This window comes from Vombatus ursinus, unplaced genomic scaffold, assembly GCF_900497805.2.
Source record: "Vombatus ursinus unplaced genomic scaffold, bare-nosed wombat genome assembly UNPS02014818.1, whole genome shotgun sequence".
Lineage (NCBI taxonomy): Eukaryota > Metazoa > Chordata > Mammalia > Diprotodontia > Vombatidae > Vombatus > Vombatus ursinus.
The window spans coordinates 10,549,469-10,570,396 of NW_020954596.1; the positions used below are offsets into that span (position 1 = coordinate 10,549,469).

Consider the following 20,928-nt stretch of genomic DNA (forward strand, 5'->3'; position numbering starts at 1 on the left):
TCAATTTGTCAGTGGTAGAGTATTTCAATCATGGCAGGAGATGCATTAGATTGTAAGCTTCTTGAAGGCAGAGACTGCCTTTTGCCTGTACTGCAGGCACTCAATAAATGTTTATTGATTGATTGATTGATCGGATTATAGTTCTAGACCACAGTGCCTCTACTTTGAACCCTTTCCTTTACATTATAGTTATTAAAGACTTCTAGTCTCTCACAAAAGTTTGCCTTAGAATCAGGAGCAAGCACCCCTCACTCTTTCAATCTTCAAACTGATTTCCTTTATTAGCATCATGTCAGGGACTGGGTAACTTCACGGTCTGATGTGATGTGTTTTTCACCCATGTCACTTCTCACTAGCTTAAAAAACTTGACCCAATTTCTCTCCAATTGTCTCTGAGGACAATTGTGGGAATGTGGGTTTTTCTGGGCACAATTAGGCAAGGTCTATTCCAATTACCCAGGGTTACTTCCCTTCCATATTTCTGGTTGGGTAAGAGGAGCTGAATACACCCTAGAATTACCACATGCCAGAAGAATGGAGGGAAGAGAAAAGAAAAAATGATCATCATATTTGTTCTAGGATCAATCCAGCTCAGACAGCCTGTATTCTAAGACGTTCCGACTCTCACATTTTTAGAGCTTAGATCTTAGTGCAAATGAGTTTGACATATTACTACCATCCAGAATCTTTGGAATTGATCGTGTGGCATGGGAGACACTGGCACAGGACTGCTCAGGATGGCATGCCCTCATCAGAGAAGGTGCTATGCTCTATGAGCAAAGCAGAATTGAAATGGCTCAAGAGAAATGCAAGATACACAAACTTAGAGAATCTACCCCAAAAGTTCACACGGATTATTTGTGCCTAATCTGTGGTAGAACATTCTGACCTTGTATTGGTCTGATCAGCCACAGTCGGACACCCTAAAACTTGACTCTAGCATAGTAATGTCATTTTGGTCCTTTTCACAAATGAAAGACAACAACAACAACAAACTTCCAGAAATATTTACAGGAAAAAGAAATCAAAGGAATTGAGCTGTAATGGTGGACTTTCAGGCACTTGGACAGAATAAGCAGTATATTAAAGTTATAGAATCTCAGAGTTGTTAGGAACCACAAAGATCAAATCAAACTCAGACCTGAGCAGAAATCCTGTCTACGACACCTAGAAGAATAGTCAACCAGTATCTGCATAAGTTAGGGAGAAACAAGGCAGAACTATTAAACTCTCACGTTTCTTCTGTGTTTGTTTATTTTTTCCTGCCAAGGAGAATTATTTTTGGACTGGAAGGTTAGAAAAAAATAGCTAACAGGGAGTAGATACTCTAGATAAGCAGGAAGATATCAAGAACACTGATTTCAAGTAATTAGACCCAGATGAACTACACACCAAGGTTCTAAAAGAATTGACAGATGTGATTATAGCACCTCTGTCAGTGATCTTTGAAAGTTCATGGAGAATGGGACAGGAATGATGATCTGGAGAAGGGCAAATAACCTGATTCCCGCCTACCCCCCAAAAAAAGATGAGGTTGGGGGTGAAGAGAACAGTGCCTCCGAACTATAGGCCAGTGAACTGGACTTAAATTTCTGCCAGAATTCTAGTTATGTTATTAAAAATGTTAGAAATGTTATTTAAAGCTATAAATGTTATTAAAGCAACAATTAGTGAAAATTTAGATGAAAAACTGGTGATCACAAAAAGCCACCATGGCTTCATGAAGAAGACTACCTTCATTTCCTTATTGGACAGGGTAACTGGACTGGCAAATCAGGAAATGCTATACATAGAGTTTGCCTAGATTTTTAGCAAAGTACTCGACAAGGTCTATCAAGCTATTCTTATGGAAAAGAGAGAATGTATGGTAGCTGACCACCTGGTTAGGAGGATTTAGAACTGGCTGAATGGAGGGATCCAAAGAGTTTTTCTTAATGGTTTGATGGCCACTTGAAAGGAAGTTGGGCATTCCCCAAGTGCCCAATGGCTTGAATAAAGGCACAGATGGTGTGATTATTAAATTTGCATAAACCACAAAGCTGGGAGGGTTAACTGACTTACTGCATGCCAGAATTAGGATGCAAAAATATCTTGACAAAATAAAACACTGGGCTAGATCTAATGAGATAAAATTTAATAAGAATAAATGTTGTCTTATACTTGGGCTCCCAAAAGCTCACAAGTACAAACTGAGGGAGGTTTGTGGCTAGACAATAGTTTGTCTGAAAAAGATCTCCTGTTTCAGTAGGACTGAAAACTCAATAGCTGGTGCAGTGGATAGAGCGCTGAGTCTGGAGTTAGGAAGACTCATCTTCTTGAGTTCAAATCTGGCCTCAGACACTTACTATCTGTGTGACCCTGGGCGAGTCACCTAACCCTGTTTACCTCAGTTTTTTCATCTGTAAAATGAGCTGGAGAAGGAAATGGCAAACCACTCCAGTATCTTTGCCAAGAAAAGCCCAAACAAGGTCACAAAGAGTTGGCCTCAACTGACCAATAATAACAACAAAAGTTCAATATAAGTTGACAGTGTGATTTGGCAGCCCAAAAAGCTAATACCGTCTCAGACAACATTTAATAGGATTTTTCCCCAATTACTTGTCAAGACAATTTTTAACATTCATTTTCACAAGATTTTGAGTTCCAAATTTTTCTCTCTTCCTCCCTCCCCTCTTCCTAAAATGGTAACAATTTGATATAGTTTATACATGTGTTATCATGTAAAACATATTTCCATATTAGTCACAGTTGTGAAAGAAGAAACAGATTAAAAGGAAAAAAAGCAACATGAGAAAGAATAAAGTAAGTGAAAAAAGTATGGTTTGATCGGCATTCAGAGCCCATCAGTTCTTTATCTGGATGTGGATAGCATTTTCCTTCTTGAGTCCTTTGCACTTGTCTTAGATCATTGTGTTGCTGAGAAGAATGGAGCCATTCATAGTTGATCATTACACAATGTTGCTGATACTGTGTACAATATTTTCCTGTTTCTGCTCATTTCACTTTGCATCATTTCATTCAAGTTTCCAGGTTTTTCTGAAATCTGCCTATTCATCATTTCTTATTATACAATAATATTGCATTACATTCATATTTCACAGCTTCTTCAGTCATTCCCCAATCAATGGGAATCCCCTTAATTTCCAATGTTTTGCCACCATGAAAAATGCTGCTATAAATATTTGCACATGTAGGTCCTTTACCCTTTTTTAAGATCTCTTTGGGATACAGACCTAGTAGTGGTATTGCTGTGTCAAAGGGTATGCACAGTTTAGGTATAGTTCCAAATTGCTCTCCAGAATGGTTGGATCAGTTCACAACTCCACCAACAGTGCATTAATGTTCCAATTTTCCCACATCCTCTCTAACATTTATCTTTTTCCTTTTTTTGTGATATCGGCCAGTCTGATAGGTATGAAGTGGTACCTCAAAGTTGTTTTAATTTGCTTTTCTCTAATCAAAAGTGATTTAGAGCACTTCTTCATATGCCTATAGCTAGCTTTGATTTCTTCATCTGAAAACTGCCTGTTCATATCCTTTGACCATTTATCAATTGGGGGATGACTTGTATTCTTGTAAATTTGACTCAGTTCTCTATGTATTTGAGAAATGAGGCCTTTATCAGAGATACTGTAAAGATTGTTTCCCAACTTTCTGCTTTCTTTCTAATCTTGGTTGCATTGATTTTGTTTGTGAAAAAGCTTTTAAATTTAATATAATTAAAATGATATATTTTACATTTTGTAATGCTCTCTACCTCTTGTTTGGTCATGAATTCTTCTGTTCTCCATAGATCTGACAGTTAAATCATTCCTTGCTCTTCTAATTTGCTTTTACTTGCTTATTTATCTCAGACACCATTTACTGAGACTATAGGTTCCTCGGTGGCAATAGATAGAACACTAGAGTCAGGAAAACCTGAGTTCAAATCCAGCTTCAGATACTTACCAGCTGTATGATCCTGGACAAACCATGTAGCCACTGTCTGCCTCAGTTTCCTCATTTGTAAAATGGGAAAAACTAATAGCATCTACTTCCCAAGGTTGTTGTGGGGATCTTTGTAATGCACTTTAAAAACCTTAAACCATTATGTAAATGCCTGTTGTAATTATTATTACTACTAATACTACAAATTTTCTTGTATCCTCACTTCCCACCCCCATACCACATATCTCTTCCCTCTCCAAACAGGACCTAACCTCCTATTTTAAAGAAAAAAAATCTAGGTCATCTGCTGTAAGCTCCCTTACTCCATAGCTCAAAACCCTATCATCATTTTCTTTACGGCAATCTTTAAGGAAGAGGTGACCCATCTTGTCAAGTATGATCCCTTTACTTGTGTCTTTGATCTTATCACCTCCTGTATCCCTTAGGAGTTGGCCCTAGGGAGACTTTCTACCTTCTTTCTAATTCTCAATCTCTTTCTACTGGTTCCTTTTCAACTGCGTACCCATATGCTCAGGTCTCCACCATCCCTAATAAATTTTTTAAGAAAAGCAAATAACTTCAATTGACCTTGCCTTCCCCTCAAGCTATTAACCTATAACTGTTCTGTGCCAGGTTCCTATTCTTACTGCCTCTACATCCTTACCACCCACATGCTTCTCAGCCTCTCACAACCAGGCTTCCAGATCTACCGCTTGACTGAAAGAACTTTCTCTGAGATTGCCAGTGATCTCTTACCTGCTGAATCACATGGCCTTTTTTCAGTCCTCATCCGCTGGGACTGATTTGTATTTTTTTTTGGCCCCATAGCTTAGCCTTTCCTCGTCTTGGGTATTCTGTCTTCCCTTAGCTTCTGTGACACTGATCTCTTTTGTTTTCCTATCTCTTTTGCTATTTTTTTTGGGGGGGATGAGGCAAATGGAGTTAAGTGACTCGCCCAAGGTCACACAGCTAGTATGGGTCAAGTGTTTGGTCTAAGGCCGGATTTGAACTCAGGTCCTCCTGACTTCAGGGCCAGTGCTCTATCCACTGCGCCACCTAACTGCCCCCTCTTTTGCTATTTATCAACAATCTCACACCACCTAAACAAGGGTGTCCCTCAAGGCCCTCTTCTTTCCTCCTAGACTCTCTCATGGTGATCTCATCAATTTCCATAGCTTCAGTTATCATGTCTACATAGATGACTTCCAAATCCCCATATATCCAGCCCTAATCTCTTTCCTGAACTACAGTTCTGCCTACTGGATGTCTGCATGTGGATGTTCTGTCAGTAACTCAAACTCAACTTATCCCAAACAGAGCTCATCCTTAAAGCATGACCCTTCTTCATATGTTCCTCATTCTGTCGAGCAGGAGGAGGCTTGGTGGCCACAGCATATGACTTGTAGGTAGGAAGAACCTACTTCTAGGTAGGTTCAAATCCTACCTCAGATATTTACTAGCTGTGTGATCCTGGGCAAGTCACTTAACACTTCTGTGTCTCAGTTTTTTTCCATCTGTAAAATGGAGATAATAATAGCACCCACCTCCCGGGGTTGTTGTGAGGATGAAATGAAGTCTTATTTGTAAAGTGCTTAGCACAGTGCCTGGAACATAGTAGGTGTTTAATAAATGTTTATTCCCTCCCTCCCTCCCTTTCTTCCTTCCTTTCTTCCTTCCTTCCTTCTTTCCTTCCTCTGTATGCCTCTAAGGTGTGTTGTTTTTTAAAAAATCATTGAAAAACATAAAAGGCCTTATAAGTACAAGAAATGATTATTATCCACTGGCCTGTTTGGGAATGGTCTAAATCAGCCCTCCTAAAATCCTTGTTTAGAGAGAGACACCAAGAGCTGTTTTAGTTGGAATTGGGCCACTCTAAAAGGGACATTCTTCATTCAACAAATATTGATCAAATACCTACTTCAGGTAGGAGCTCATAAAGTCGTAAATTTCAGGCTAGAAGAGATCTTGTAGGCCATCTTGTCAACCCCTTTATAGATGAGGAAACCGAAACTCAGAGAGTGACTTGCCCAAAGTCCCATGGGTAGGAAGTGGCCAAGATAACGAGAGAGGGAAGGAAGGAGAGAAAGAGGGAGAGAGAGAGAAGGAGAGAGAATGTACATGTATGTATGTGAATGGGACACCATTTTAGTCATTTGTGAGCCAACATTGCCATCTGGTGGTCAAGTATAAGAACTTACACTGGCTGACATCAGGGCCAGGGTTATGAGAACAGATGCCACCTGACAGCCTTTTTAAGTGAGTAGACCTTGAGTTATAAAAATGGGGAGTTGGGAAGACTGTGTGAGTTTCTGTACAGGTATTCCTGTGTCAGCATATATGAGTATGTGTCCGTGTGCATTTTTTTTGTTTTTGTGTTTATATGCAAACACACACATTTCCGTCTGTGGCATAGGCGGAGGAGGAGAGGCTACAAAGGAAAAGGCACAGTGGATGAAGTGTTTGGCGTGGAAGGAGCTGGATCCCTCTGAATCCCGCTCTAGTATTAATTCCTGCGTGACCCCGGGCAAAGACCTTTCCCTTTTCTTGGGCCTCAGTTTCCTATTCTGTACAATGAGAGGGTCACTGTAATGGAAAGAGTGAGAGGGCCTGGGCTCTGTTGCTGAATGACCCTCATCACTTACTCTCTCTGGGCCTTGGTTTCTTCATCTGTAAAATGAAGGTTGGACTAGCTGTCTTCTAAGGTCTCATCCAGTTCGAAATCCATGTTCCTCTGCGTGCGAATGGTGTGGGTTGGCATGCTCTTATGTAAGCAGATGAGAGCTTGTCTGGGTATTTGCCGTGTCTGTCTGTATCTGTGCGCATTTATTGTACACACCTGCATTTGTAAGCAGCTATGTGTGTAGACAATTGTGCAAATGTGAGTCTGTCTTGTTTACCTGTGAGTCAGAAACATGGAATCCTGGAACTGAAAGGGAACTCACTGGGGACCTGGTTTAGTCATTGACTGGGGAGAAATCCCCTCTACAGCATTTCTGGGTTTCAACTACCCCAGTTCATCTGGAAGTTAGCCTTTGTTTAGGACTTCTGGTCTCCTTGTCAGGGGCTCACCATGACTGTAGACAACCCTGGGAGGAGTAGAGGGATCTGTGGGGGCAGATCTAGTGACGCCATGTTTAAGACGGCGACATCTTTGAAAATCTCCTCTTTGGAGGATGAATTGGTTGACTTAGTCTAGAACAGGGAGGAACTGTTATGCTTCCACCATTTTTGGCAAGACTTCATCACAGCACTGACCCTTTTTGCTATTTTGTTGGGCTCAGGGGATAAAGTGCTGGGCCTAGAGCCAGGAAGATTCATCTACCTGAGCTCAAATTTGACCTCAGGCATTTACTAGCTGTGTGACCCTGGGCAAATCACTTAACCAGGTTTGCCTCAGTTTTCTCATCTATAAAATGAGCTGGAGAAGAAAATGGCAAACCACTCCAGTATCTTTGCTAACAAAACTCCAAATAGGGTCACGAAGAGTTGGACACAACCAAAATTACCGAACAAGAAGCTATTTTATTTCCTTTTTTCTAAGCAAAGGTGAGACACCAGAGGCCTGAGAGTAGATTTTAGCCTGCAGGGTTACCTATACACTAGCATAGCTCCTGTGGGACTGTTGGACCATCCTACACCCGAATTCCAGAGATGGAAGTCTCTTAGTCCAAAAGATGTCAGAAAGCAGGACAGTGCTGGAATACCAAGAGAAGAGAGGCACAAACATTCTCAACCATCTGTCAGTCATGGAGGAACTACCAGATACAAGACAGTAGAGCACCTGGACAGTCCAAATCCCAGAATCCAGCCTTCTAGCCAGAGAAAGGAAGTTTCTTACACAGTACCAACCTCTTGGAGAGAGAAGACGATCACATGTGTGGTTCCTGAAGATGGAGAGGCAACGGAGAGTTTAAACAGGAAATGTGAATCAAAAGGGTTGGGCATTGTCCTACCCTGTCACCGTGAGTTATTCAGACAGTGCAAGTAACCCAAGTGGAGGGGGTTACTGAATGAGCTTCAGGAAGAAGGTTCTATGTCCCTATTAGGATAGTATCATAACACTATGTAAGGGACCCGAAGTCCCTTGTCCTTGAGAAGAGGACGGGAAAGGAAGGTAGGAATTCAAGTTATTGGGGTAACATCCTAAATGGGATGCCTTATTCAGGGGGATAGTGAGTCTCCCCACCAGAATGGTGGTTTATTGCAATCTCAATTTTATTTCTCTTCAAAGGGGACTACACATTGGTGCTAAACTACACAGTGGTGCTAAGAGTTTGGAGAACTCCAGGATCTTGGGGAAAAGTGGTACTCACTAGAAAGGGAGGAGGATTGTAGGAATTGTTTATGGATTATTGTGAGTCCTTTATGTGTTTTCTGCATTATCTGTGGGGTGGAATATAGGCTGTCCTTACCCATTATATCTATTGTTAACTTTAATGCTTGTATAGGAAAGGGGGACCCATTTAGTCACATACAGGGAGACAGACATAGTTACATTCCATCTATATTCTGAGATTTCCCAGATGAAATTTGGTAAAAGCAAAAGGGCCAAAGAAAATGTTTTGGAGGGAACTGGCCCCCGGAGTGAACTTGTTCTGTGAAAACTCATTGTCTAGGAACCGAGAGACTGATTACATTTAGAAATAGTATTCTGGCTTCCATTTAAAGACCAAGGGGAACAAAAAACTTAATACCTCTTTTGACCATCTCTCTGTTTGTGTACATGAGTGCCTATGCTTGTTTAAGGGATGGTGTTAAAATGCACCTAGGCTAGACAGGCCCCCTGATCTACATTCCTTTGTCTCTCCTGCTAGTCTAGGCCCCAGCAAAAATGTTACTATTTAGGGGAAGTTTTCCTTTGGTGGCCCCCATAGTCCTTTCCCTCTCACATCATTGGCCCTTCCCTCCACCAGTGTTCAAGGCCCTCCTCTAGACATCATTACTCCTCCCTTGGAAACAAGTCATCTAATATGGGGGTGTTGAGTGTGATGGACCAATTATACTCCTTGTGTTACATACTTCAGAGTAGGGGTTCTTAAAGTTTTCTGTCATAGACCCCTTCGGCAGTCTGGTGAAGCCCTTCCCAAAATAATGTTTTAAAATGCATAAAACAAAATACATAGAATTACAAAGGAAACCAATCATGGAGAAATGTAGTTATCAATTTTTTTTAAAAACAAGTTCATGAGCCCTTGCTTTACAATACTGTAAGGATAATTAACTGTGAAAGATTTAGTAGCTTTAATCAATATGAGTCACCCCAACTCCAAAGAATTCATGATATAAAATGCTATCCACCTTCAGAGAGAGAACTGATAGACTCAGAGTATAGATTGAGGTACCTTCCCCCCCTTTTTTCTTGCTTTTTTTTCAGAATGTGGCTAATGCAGAAATATATTTTATGTGACTGTATAAGGGGTATCATGTTTCTTGCCTTCTCTATTGGTTGAGGAGGGGGTGGAAGGAGGGAGAGAATTTGAAAATGAAAATAAAATAGAATTTAAAAAATTAAAAACAAACAAAAAGAACCCCCCCCTTTTTTTTAAAGATTAAGAGATGCTAGTGGAATTTCTTACACCGCAGAAAGTGAGTAGAGGAAGATGTTTCTGTCAGAGGACCACAGTGTAGTGGGAAAAGCATGAAATTCATATTCAGAAGTCCTGAGTTTGAGTTGTGGTTTGAGTTACTAGCTGTGTGACCCTGAACAAGTCACTTCCCACCCCGGAAACACAATTCCCTCTGTAAAATTTAAGTCAATTCAAAAAGCATTTATTAATTGTTTTCTACATACTCACCACTGTGCCAGCTACTAGGTATCTCTAGTAAGTATCCCTACAAAAAAAGAAATGAAATTTCCATTGCCTTAAGGGCCTTACATTCTACTGAAGTAGAAGGAATTGGCCAGTATGATTACTAAGGTCCATTCTAATACTAGAGCCTATGAACCTATTTCTCCCATCTCACAAAGAGGTGACTACCCCCTTGGTATAAGGCCAGCCCCAACCCCAGTGCTCCAATAAACCAGGTCTTTGAGATCCTGAAAGGAAGGTTTTCTACATGAACAAAGCACTGTGTCTAACCAGAAGGCAGCAGAATTTCCAGTTCATAGACAATACCTGAGAGAGGGAGGTGAAGAAAGAGAGAATGAGACAAAGGTGGCTCTTGGCTTCTGTCCCTGTTGTCTTCCAGGCAGCCTGGATTACTGCGCCTCCAGCCCTTGCAGAAATGGGGGGTCCTGCTCCAACTCCCAAGACTTCACTTCTTATCACTGTGCCTGCCCTGAGGAATTCACTGGCAAGGACTGTGAAATGGGTAAGCAGCCCCCTCCCCTGCTTAGGCACTTGGGCATGGTGGGCAGGCAAAAGAGAAGATGCTAGGTTTCAGACGATAGAAGAGGTTAGTTTGGCAGAGTAGAAGAAGCCCTGAGCTGGAAGACAAGAGACCCGGGTTTGAGAGCCTGTTAGGATACTTATTAGCTGCATACTTTCTGGGCCTCAGTTTCCCCATGTATTTTTGTTTTAGTTTTTGGGGCTTGTTTGGGGCTTTTTTTTAGGTCTATACCTGTAACTACATTTGTGAGGGCCCTTCTACACAGATGTATATATGTGTACCAGTGTGACCGGGTAATTTATAATCTTAAAGTGACCCCTAGAGCAGAGAAAAGAATCTAACCCTAAGGCCAGGCTCCCTATCCACTAAGCAACATTGCCTCTTTGGTTCATACAGGAGATATTTTGGTGAAAGGAGATCGATCTAGTGCCCCTCAGATAATTGTGACATCTTTACATTTGTGCCAGCTCTTAAAATAAGTAACATTTTGGTTATCTAGATGATGTAGTGGTTAAAGCACTGACTTGGGACGCAGGGGTACCTGAGTTTGAGCCCCGCCTCAGATACTTATGAACTGGGTAACCCTCTTAGCCCTGGGTTTTCCATCTGTAAAAAGGGCATACTAATAGCTTCTACTTCATAGGGTTGTTGTGAAGATCAAGTAAAATAATAGATATAAAACATTTTACCAACCTTAAAGAGCTATATAAATGATATCTGTTATTATTGCCATACTTTTAAAAAGTACACTATACTTGGTCCGATCCCAGGACATAAACTCAGGTCCTAGATAGAAGCCTCTTTGGGACTCTTACTGCTACACATCCCTAATATCATAGGATAGAGTTGCATGCCTGCTTCCCCTATTCAATGTAGCACTTTCTGACAAACATTTATTTTTATTGTTATCATTGTTAATAATAACTCACATTTTTATAGCACTTGAACTTTCCTCACAACAACCCTGTGAAGTAGGCTGTATACATATCATAAGCCCCGTTTAACAGATGAGGAAACCAGGGGACAAATAGATGAAGGTCCTACAATTGCAGTGGTCAGAAGTGACCCCAGCTAGCCTCCCTCTGAGTTCAGTACTTGTTCCATTAACAACACTGAAACCTGCACCTAGAGGAAGCTAACGGTAGAATGGATAGAGAACTGGGCTTGGAGACAGGAGGACTTGAGTTCAAATCCAGCCTTTCTGTGTCCCAAGTCCCTCATCTCTAAAATAAGAGATTTGGACTAGGTAAGCTCAAAAGTCCCTCACAGCTCTAAATCTTAGGAACTGCTAATTTTGACCAAGAGGAATGAATTATTACCATTGAACATGACTGCTGGGCTGATTGGTCTTTCCTATCCTTCAATGCCATGCTCACTGAGGAGGTTAGCTCTTATTAGCTTTTGCTTTGTCTGGTGAAGGACAAGAGGAAGAATAAAGGTAGATGCTATTAGGACAGGATCTGGTTTATTTTTGTTCATAACTTCTATGTTTTCTTCCTCCTGAACAGAGAAATGCTTTGATGACACCCGTTATGAGTACTTTGACATAGATGAAAGTTGGCCTCGAATCCATCAAGGGGTCGTAGAGTGGTGCAATTGTTCCAGGGCTCACATTGACTGTGAGAAAATCCGGTACACAGGTAGCCTGGGTTTCCCCCCTCCCTTTCTCCATCCTTTGGCAACTGAGCAAAATGGGAGGGAGGGAGCTGTGGCTAGGGAATAAATGGTGGGGAGGTGAGCCAAATGGGACCAGGAAACAAAAAGGGTGGGAAATACCACAGAATATTAGAACTATGAAGGACTTTAGAAAACCAGCATAGAAAGCCAGAGATGGAGTTAATTGACTTTAGATAACTAGATAATTGACTTTAGTTAACAGACTGGACTAGAAAGGACTTTAGAATGCAGCCACTAGGTGGTACTGTAGGAATGTACACCTAGCTGCCTGCTCTTCCAATGGTACTAGCATGAATCAGCTTTATGCTGGTTGCCACTTACCTATTTTATCTCCTGGGAAAGAGCCCTAGATTTGGAGTCCAGGACTTAGACTTATTGGCAAATCTCTTTCTTCCATTCACAGAATGCTGTGAATCAAACACTTCTATTTAAGCATCATTATCTCAGTAAACAGCTTAACTGGATAAAATAGAAGGGTAACCAAAAAATGGAACCATTATCGTGTTGTTTCCTCTCCTTCACAAGGGCCTCCAGGAAACTACCCAGACTCCTCTCCAAACAATATCTCAAGAGCTCCTATTAACATGTTTACTTTTACTAGTCGGCATAGGGATACACTTAGTTCAAAGTAAAGGAATTTAATAAAATAATATGGCAATAAAAATAATGACAGAACATTTCCACTATAAACCTTTGATCCCTCTATCCCAAAAATACATGCACAATTAATAAGTGTGGACAGACATGGGATGATGCATGGTGCATACACATACAAAGGACATGTGGGACCAAGGAACATGTGAGGAGGAATGATTTATGCCCTAGATAATGCTTTCTGCTGTGCCCACTTCTAGTCAGATGTCACTTCTCTGCTGCTCCCTGACAAACTTTACATTACAACTCTTCCTTGCTGGGCATTATATCTCTATTCCATTTGATATACTGTAAAGGTAACCAGCAAGCTTCAGAGTCAACAAATGCCCTGTCCAACATCCACTAGGGATTTGATTCATTCAATTCAGTTCAATAAACATTTAGTAAGCACCTACTATGTGCCAGGAACTGTCCTAAACACCAGAGATACAAATAAGAAGAAGATAGTCCCTGCCCTCAAGCAGCTTACAATCTAATGGAGGAACTAGAAAATGGGAGGGAGGCCACTAGGGAGTATCTAAACCAAGCAAAGCTGCTGATGGAAAGAGATGTAAGTAATGATTTCCTTTAAGGGAAAACTATAATTTTTTCAACAAGATGTTTCAGCCATCATCCTCCATCCATTAGGATGTGTTGTGATTAGTAAGCTCCTTTCCTATAGGGAAGGGCTGCAGCTCAGCTATAGTCTCCAGCAAAGGTGCCACCATCTTCGGGAGCATCAACCACTTTGTCCTCCATCCACTGGGGAATTTTGTCATTAGTAAACATGTCTTCCGAAGGGGAGAATTATAGCTTTCTCTGGCAGGATGTTTACAGAAATAGAAGGTACTCAGACTTAAATCATATCTGTTTTTTGAGCTCTTCTTTGAGTTGCTTACCCTTTTCCTATCCTGAGTCCTTAGTTCAACTATAACATCAATCAATCAATCAATCAATCAATCAATCAATACATATTAAACATCTACTTACAATGTGTCAGGCACTGTGCTCAGTACTAGGGATACAAAGAAAGATAGCAGAAACTTACTCTAGCTTTCAGTTTTCTTTCCACTGGCTGTGGCAAATATCTTCAGGACTCAACTTCCTTAAATGGAAAAGGAACTGGGTGAAATTGTGGTGAGAAAAATGCTTTTATTTTCCCTTATAATGCTCTAGTTTTCTATACAAATGACAAAGGCTGGGATGGCTGAAGAAGACTGAAAAGACTCATGATCTCTGTACTACTTCCTTTTTCATTTACTTTCTTTTAGCATAAACCACAGCCTGGTCTCTGTCTGGTCTATCTGCTCTCCTAATTAATATTGATTTTACATCCTAATCAATCCCCAAGGACCCAGTCCCTCCCAGAAACAGAAAACTCTTTAGACTGGAGCCCTTCTATCTTTCTCTCTGTGTGTCTCTTTCTCTTCTCAGCCCCACTGGGGGTCAAGAATAAGAGGGGTCCTGGAAATTTACTGTGTTCTCCTGGACTTCCCACTTCCCCATGAAAGCAAGCTGGATAGATGCAGGTGTCACATCTACCTTGAGATTAGAAAATACCACGTAAACTTTAAGTGATGCTCATAGTCACATCTGCATGGGCAAACAGGACTCTTAGGTCCCTGAGAATACTTGTTCCCCAGAGGTTTAGAACTCTGTGCCCTAGTCTGTGTATTCCCCTGTCTGTCCTTGCAACTATGAGCACTGAAATGAGATGCAGCTTAAGCATCCCCAGAGGCTGATACCTTATGGCATGGCCAGATTGTAATAAATCTAGTGCTGATTGTGGCCCTGACTGGCACGGTGTCTCTCCACATCCCACTCTTCTTCCCTCTATAGAATCATACAAAGAGTTAAGCATCATCACTGCAACACCTATTAGGTAAACAGTATAGGGATTATTGCCTCCATTTTACAGAGGAGGAAATTGAGGCCCAGAGGGGAAGGTGACTTACCTAAAATCATGCAACTGGTGACATGTCTTCTCACTCCAAAGACAGTGGTCCTTTCTCTCTAACATGCTGGGGACTCAACTTTCAAGTTTGCTGTATCTCAAAATGATCCCATCTTTTCCCCTTTCTGCCATAAATATTTCCCCTAATACTCCTATCTAAATAATCTGGCAACTGATTCATAGTAACATGTCAGTGATGGAAAATGGTCTTCTGTGGTCAAGGGAGAGGTTGGAACAAGAGATGTTTGGAGAGGACAATGCTGAACCCCAAAGATCAAAGCTCTAATGATGGAATTTCAGGCCTTCTCCCAGGCTGAGAGAAGCATGTTTAGGAAGGGAAGCCTTCTCCACACACCTCAGATCATGCCATGTAGGTAATGCTTTTCCAATAAAATGGATTGTCTATTATTGTAGGTCTTTCACTCAAGAAATATTTATTTGTTTTTGTTTTTTCTTTTTGGTGAGGCAATTGGGGATAAGTGACTTGCCCCAGGTCACACAGTTAGGAAGTGTCAAGTGTCTGAGGTCATATTTGAACTCAGGTCCTCCTGACTCCAGGGCCGGTGCTCTATCCATTGGGCCACCTAGTTGCCCCTCAAGAAATATTTATTAAGCAACTCTGCTTAGTGCTAGGGATATATAAATGAAAAAGGGCACAGTTCCTACCTTCAAGGGGTTCATTATCTATTAGAAAGACATACAGAAATAAATATAATCCCTGTTACAATATGGTACATGTTCAATGGCAGAGTTTGCACAGCCTAGTAGAAGAGATTTGAGGGAGGGAGGGATCCCTTCGAGCTAAGGGATTAAGAAAGGCTTCAGGCACCTGAAATGGCTTTGAAGACATGGAAGGATTTTAACAGACATTTGTTTGTGTGTAGGAGGGCTGGGAGAAGTACCCATATAAGCCAGAAAAGTGGCGCAGAGGTGAGGATGGAGAAAACAGGAAACAGGAGACTAGGTGGGAGGTAAGAGAGGCCCCTAGCAAGGGGTCGAGCCTAAAGCCCTCAAATGCCCCAGAATAGGGAAAAGAAAGGAATCCTAGGGGAATTCAGGTGGTTCCTGCCCTGTATAATGGGTCTTCCATCCACTCTCACCTGCAGCCTGTATAAATAACCCGTGCCTCCATGACAGCGTCTGTAGAATGATTGTCTCCACTGGGAAGACCATCTGTGCTTGCCAAGGGCACTACACAGGGAAATACTGCAACATTGGTAAGTTGAGACTCCAGTCAAAGAATTATCTACATTAAACGTTGTCTTTAATATCATTTACCATCATTAATATCATTAATGTAGACATTGTCTACATTAGACCATTCAAGATGGAATGGACTAGAGAACATAGAACGTGAACATAGGACATCAGAGTTGGATAGTACCTTAGAACACAAAACACGGAATGTCAGAGCTAGAAAAAGCCTTAGAATTATAGGACATTAGAGCTGAAAGGGACCAGAGAACATGGAATATCAGAGTCAGAAGTGAGGTTAGAACATAGAACATAGGCTATGAGAGCTGAGAGGGACCTTGGAACATGGAACATAGAATATCGGAGCTGACATGGACTTAGAACATAGGACATTAGAGCTGAAAAGGACCAAAAAAAACCCATCAGAGCCTGAAGCTAACTTAGACCATAGAACGTAGACTATCAGAGCTGAGAGGGATCTTGGAACATGGAAAATGGAATATCTATAGAAAAGACCATAGAACATAGACAGTTGGAACTGAAAGAGACCTTAAAATTTAATGGAGTTGTAACTATTGTTATGGTACCTGGAGCAAGAAGTAAAAAGTGAACCCCTGGGTACAAGTGAGTCTGGCAGAGCCCCCAGGACATTATGAGGAGCAGGGAAAGGCTGAGCTAAGAAGAAGCTCACCTGGAGTATGGCTGCCAAGAGGAAGGGTGATAACCATTTGGGAGCTTCCTCTTTTAGTTCATTATTTTTGCTATTGAGGTGCTAAGATGAGTTGTTTCTATACCACTGAAGGACTGAAAGTGCCCTTCTTTAATTTGAGTACCCCAAAAGAAAGCCCCAGTCACCCTACCCCATGACAGCTCCCAAACATAAAGTGCTGGAGCTGAAAAGAATCTAGAAAACATAGAAGGTTAGTGTTGGACAGGATCTCTAGGAGTATCTAGGCTATCTTCTCCCTTTTACTGAGGAGCAAAATAAGGTACTGAAAGGAGTGAGGGACAGTGGAAAGAGCAGTGATGCTACAGTCAGAGGACCTGAGTTCAAATCTCATCTCTTGTGCTCAATATCTTGTGATATTGAGCAACATGCTAAACTTCCCTGGCATCGGCTTCCTCATCTGTAAAAAGAGGTGGTGGCCTCAAGACTGCATGTGGCCCTCTAGGTCCTCAAGTGCGGCCTTTTGACCGAGTCCAGGTTTTACAGAACAAATCCTTATATTAAGGGGATTTGTTCTGTGAAGTTTTTATTCAGTCAAAGGGCTGCACTTGAGGACCTAGAGGGGCCATATGTGGCCTTGAGGCCACAGGTTCCTCTCCTCTGGTCTAGATGTTCTCTGAGACTACTTCCAGACTTTATAAGCTCAATATAATGACAATGCTAAATATGATATGATATGATATAAATAATAAGTAATTTAGAAACAGAATCTGAACTGGATTCTATGTACCCTGACTCGTAGACTATAGACACATATCTAACACAGAGCCCTTGCCCAAGGGGAGCTCATGGTCCAGCTGTAAAGGCGAGACAGCCACAGGAAATACTAAGAGAACAGTACAAAATAATCCTGTGTATAACAAAATGGTAGAGTGTCTGTAACAGACTATGAAAGCAATCAGAGTTTGGGGAAGGGTCAGCATAAGTGCGATCGTGTTACTGAGTCAAATGAAGGGACAGAGGGTAGAAAGAGATTGGATGAGGACTCAGGAAACCAGCGTTCTTGTCCTTGTTCTGCTAACTTGCTTTGTAACCTTGAGAATGAGACAAAATCTGAGATATAATTACTAAACTGCAGATACCCCAGAGGGTTGCAGGTATCATATGTGAAAAATTACTACCCGTGACTGTTCAGTAATTCACAGTGGGGAAGAGACAGAAGTAATATTCATGGGCTCAGACGTCTATGAAGCAATGCAAATAACATTAGTAGCCGGATTAATAGCTGAGTTTCAGTTTTATTGTCTGTAGAATGAAAGAAAAATATAAGGCCTCTAAGATCTATTACAATTCTGACATTCTATATTCTAAGATCAACTTTAATTCCTGCCAAAGTTCCTGAGTATATCATTAAAGGGATATAATTTGTGAGTATTTTATAAAGGGAAATGGTGATCACTAAGAACCAGCATGGGTTTGTAAGAACAGGTCAGGCCAGATCAACATCATTGAGTTTTTGATAGGGTTACTAGACTGGATGATAAGGAAAGGCTATAGATATAGTTTATTAGGTTTTAGTAAAGCAATAAAAGTTTTTAAAAAATTATAAATTCAATAATGACCAACAAAAATATTAAAGTAAATATGCAAAATAAAGAGTAAATTCTTACATAAACTCTTATCATTTAACAAGATGGAGCCAAATGAATTGACAAGCAAAAAAAGGGCAAAAAATACTGCTGTTTTGTGTCCCTTTCTAGTTCTGTATAAAGTTCCATTAATCTCTGAATTTTCTTCCTTCCTTCTTTCCTTCCTTCTTTCCTTTCTTCCTTCCTTCTTTCCTTTCTTCTTTTCTTCTTTCCTTCTTCCTCTCCTTTCCTACCTCCATCTCTCCCTCTGCTCCTTCCATCTTTCCTTCCTTTCTTAAATGATTTCAACAAAAGTGTGTGTAATCCTGGTTCTCAGCAAAGCATTTGACAGAATCTCTCATGCTGTCCTGTAGAACAAAATGGAGTGAGGTAGATTAGGTGACAGTTTGGATAGATGCAGAAGTGATTAAATGATCAGTTACAAAGAGTAGTCATGAATAAGTCAATGTCAACTTGGAAGTCTCTAGTGGGGTGCCTCAAAGATCTGTCCTTCACTCTCTATTGTTCAACCTTTCTAGCAATGAGTGAAATGAAGGCAGAGGTAGTAGGCTTGTCATTTTTGTAGATTACACCCAAGTGGGAGGAATTGCTAACATGTTGGAAGATGAGATCCAAAAAACACACCCATTTGTTAGCTAGAAAAAAAGCTGAATCTAATAAGATGGGATTTAATAGGTCCAAACATAACATTCTACACTTGGGTTCCAAAAAATAACCGCACAAGTACAAGACCAGGTGTGGGGAGTTACATGGTAGGTTCAATACCAGGAAAAACTTCATATTAATTAGAACTATCTGGAAATGGAATGGGCCACTTCAGGAAGTAGTGGGCTGTCCCTCTTTCAAACAAACACTGGATGATGATTTTTCGGAGATATCAAAAGTGGAACCTTTTGGGGCTGCAGATTAGATGGAATGACCTCTGATGTCTCCCACTTCTGATATTCTGTGTGTCTGGGCAGATATTTCTTCCATCTCCAATGTTCTATGTTCTTTGTTCTAAAGTTCCTTTCAACTCTAGCATTCTATGTTTGATTGGTTCCAGTTCTAACAGTCTATGTTCTGTGTTCCAAGGGCCCTTCCTGACTTTCTCTGATACTATGAAGGAAGGTCAATAAAGTGCAAGGTCAATCAGTCAACAAATATTTACTAAGTACTTACTATGTGCTAGGCATTGTGCTTAGCATTGAGGATACAAAATGGTGACAGAGATTTCCTGCCCTCAAAGAGCTCACAGTCTTCAGAGGTAGGTTTTGGTTCAGGTAGAGACTCTCAGCTTGAATTCCCAGGTTCATTTTGATAGGTTAAGTGGGAAGAGGAATTGGGAAGCCACTTCCATACCCTTCTCAAGCCTAGAAGAGGAGATGGAGGGCAGATCCATGTTGGCCAATGCTCAGCAGGTATTTCCTGTTCTCAGTTCCTGGAGAGACCTGTTACTTGGGTAATGGCACGGATTATCGAGGCATTGCCAAGAAGACCATCTCAGGCCAAAGCTGTTTGCCCTGGAATTCAGACTTGCTGTATCAGGAGCTCCATGTGGACAGTGTGGAGAAGGCTGTACACCTGGGGCTGGGCCCTCACTCCTACTGTAGGTGAGTCTTCACCTAAGCCTGTCCCCATATGACCAAAACTCTTCAGGGTCTTTCCTACTTTCATCACATGGGCAAGCAGACCTTCTGCAAATGGAAAAGCCAATAACATCAGGGAGACAACCTACATTATGGGTTATGCAGAGACCTTCTGCTGATATAATATCTCATTTCAATTTTCTCAACTATAAAAGAAGGGTAATCATATTTATACTACCAACTCCTTGGTGATATCCAAGTGTGAGCTGTTCTAAGAGATAGCATGGGGTCTTGGAAAGAATATAGAAGCTAGAATCAGGAGATCAGGGTCTATATTCTGGTTCTGACATTTTTTAGTTATATGACTCTGGAAAATTCAAATGGTAAATAGGATAACAGGGGAATATATTGACACACCCCATCCAGGAACAATGGCAGATTTCATTTTAGTCATAGTTCAGAACTGGAGAGGGTCAGGAGGAAAGTGTATTTTTGTCTATCAGCAAGGGAGGTGGCAAGGCAATGGAGGCGATATTGAGAAAATATGAAGTAAGACCTTTGAAGAAAATGTAATACCTTGCTACAATAATTAGCTCATTTTAAGTCTAGGGGTAAGATAATGGTTCCTAAGGTTTACTAGTACCCCCTCTCCCCTTGTGGCTTTTAGGGTGTTTATTTTAGCTGAAAAGATATGAGTACAATCACAATTATTTCAAAGCCTCCAGTTATCAAACCCTGCTAACATTTAGAAAGACGTTTAGCTCTCTGCCTTAATTTACATTTATATCTGTTTCTAATGAGTCTCTTTGTAATTGAGATAAGATTCAGGTTGCTGCAAACATTTGGGTAATGAATTTGGATATATATATAATTATTAAATATAATTATTTGAGTGAAAGATTATATTACAGGGTCTGTAGATAACTAGGCATTAACCTGAATCTTCTACTCCTCCTACTTCCCTTTCCTCAGTCTATAGGATTGAGGACCTTCCTTGATCTGGCTTTTATCTACCATAGCCCAGTCTTGCCTTTTCTTTCTCCTATCCCTGGTTGCCCTTGAGCTGCTGATTCATTATGGAATCTTTCCTGCTTGACTCCACTCTTTCCTCCCTGTTTCCAGTCCCTTGAAATCCCTCTCTAGTCCCTAGATAGCTTAGAACTATAGGTTCTGACCCATATATTTTCTAAGTTCCCTAGCATGTGATTAAGTCTCTCACACAATGTCTTTTATTGATTTAGAAGATGTACAGGACCTGTTCACACATTATGATTGATTTTACACACACACACACACACACACACACACACACACACACACACACACACA

General features: G+C 41.0%; 1 protein-coding gene across 1 annotated transcript in view; it reads left to right on the top strand.

Moving 5' to 3' along the window:
• Window positions 1-20,928, top strand: part of HGFAC (HGF activator) — a 52,903-nt gene that overhangs the window by 13,609 nt on the left and 18,366 nt on the right. The window contains exons 5-8 of the mRNA XM_027836442.1: window positions 10,117-10,239; window positions 11,766-11,897; window positions 15,628-15,738; window positions 19,449-19,623. Coding sequence (XP_027692243.1) covers window positions 10,117-10,239; window positions 11,766-11,897; window positions 15,628-15,738; window positions 19,449-19,623 — 541 coding nt within the window. The remainder of the gene's footprint in view (window positions 1-10,116; window positions 10,240-11,765; window positions 11,898-15,627; window positions 15,739-19,448; window positions 19,624-20,928) is intronic.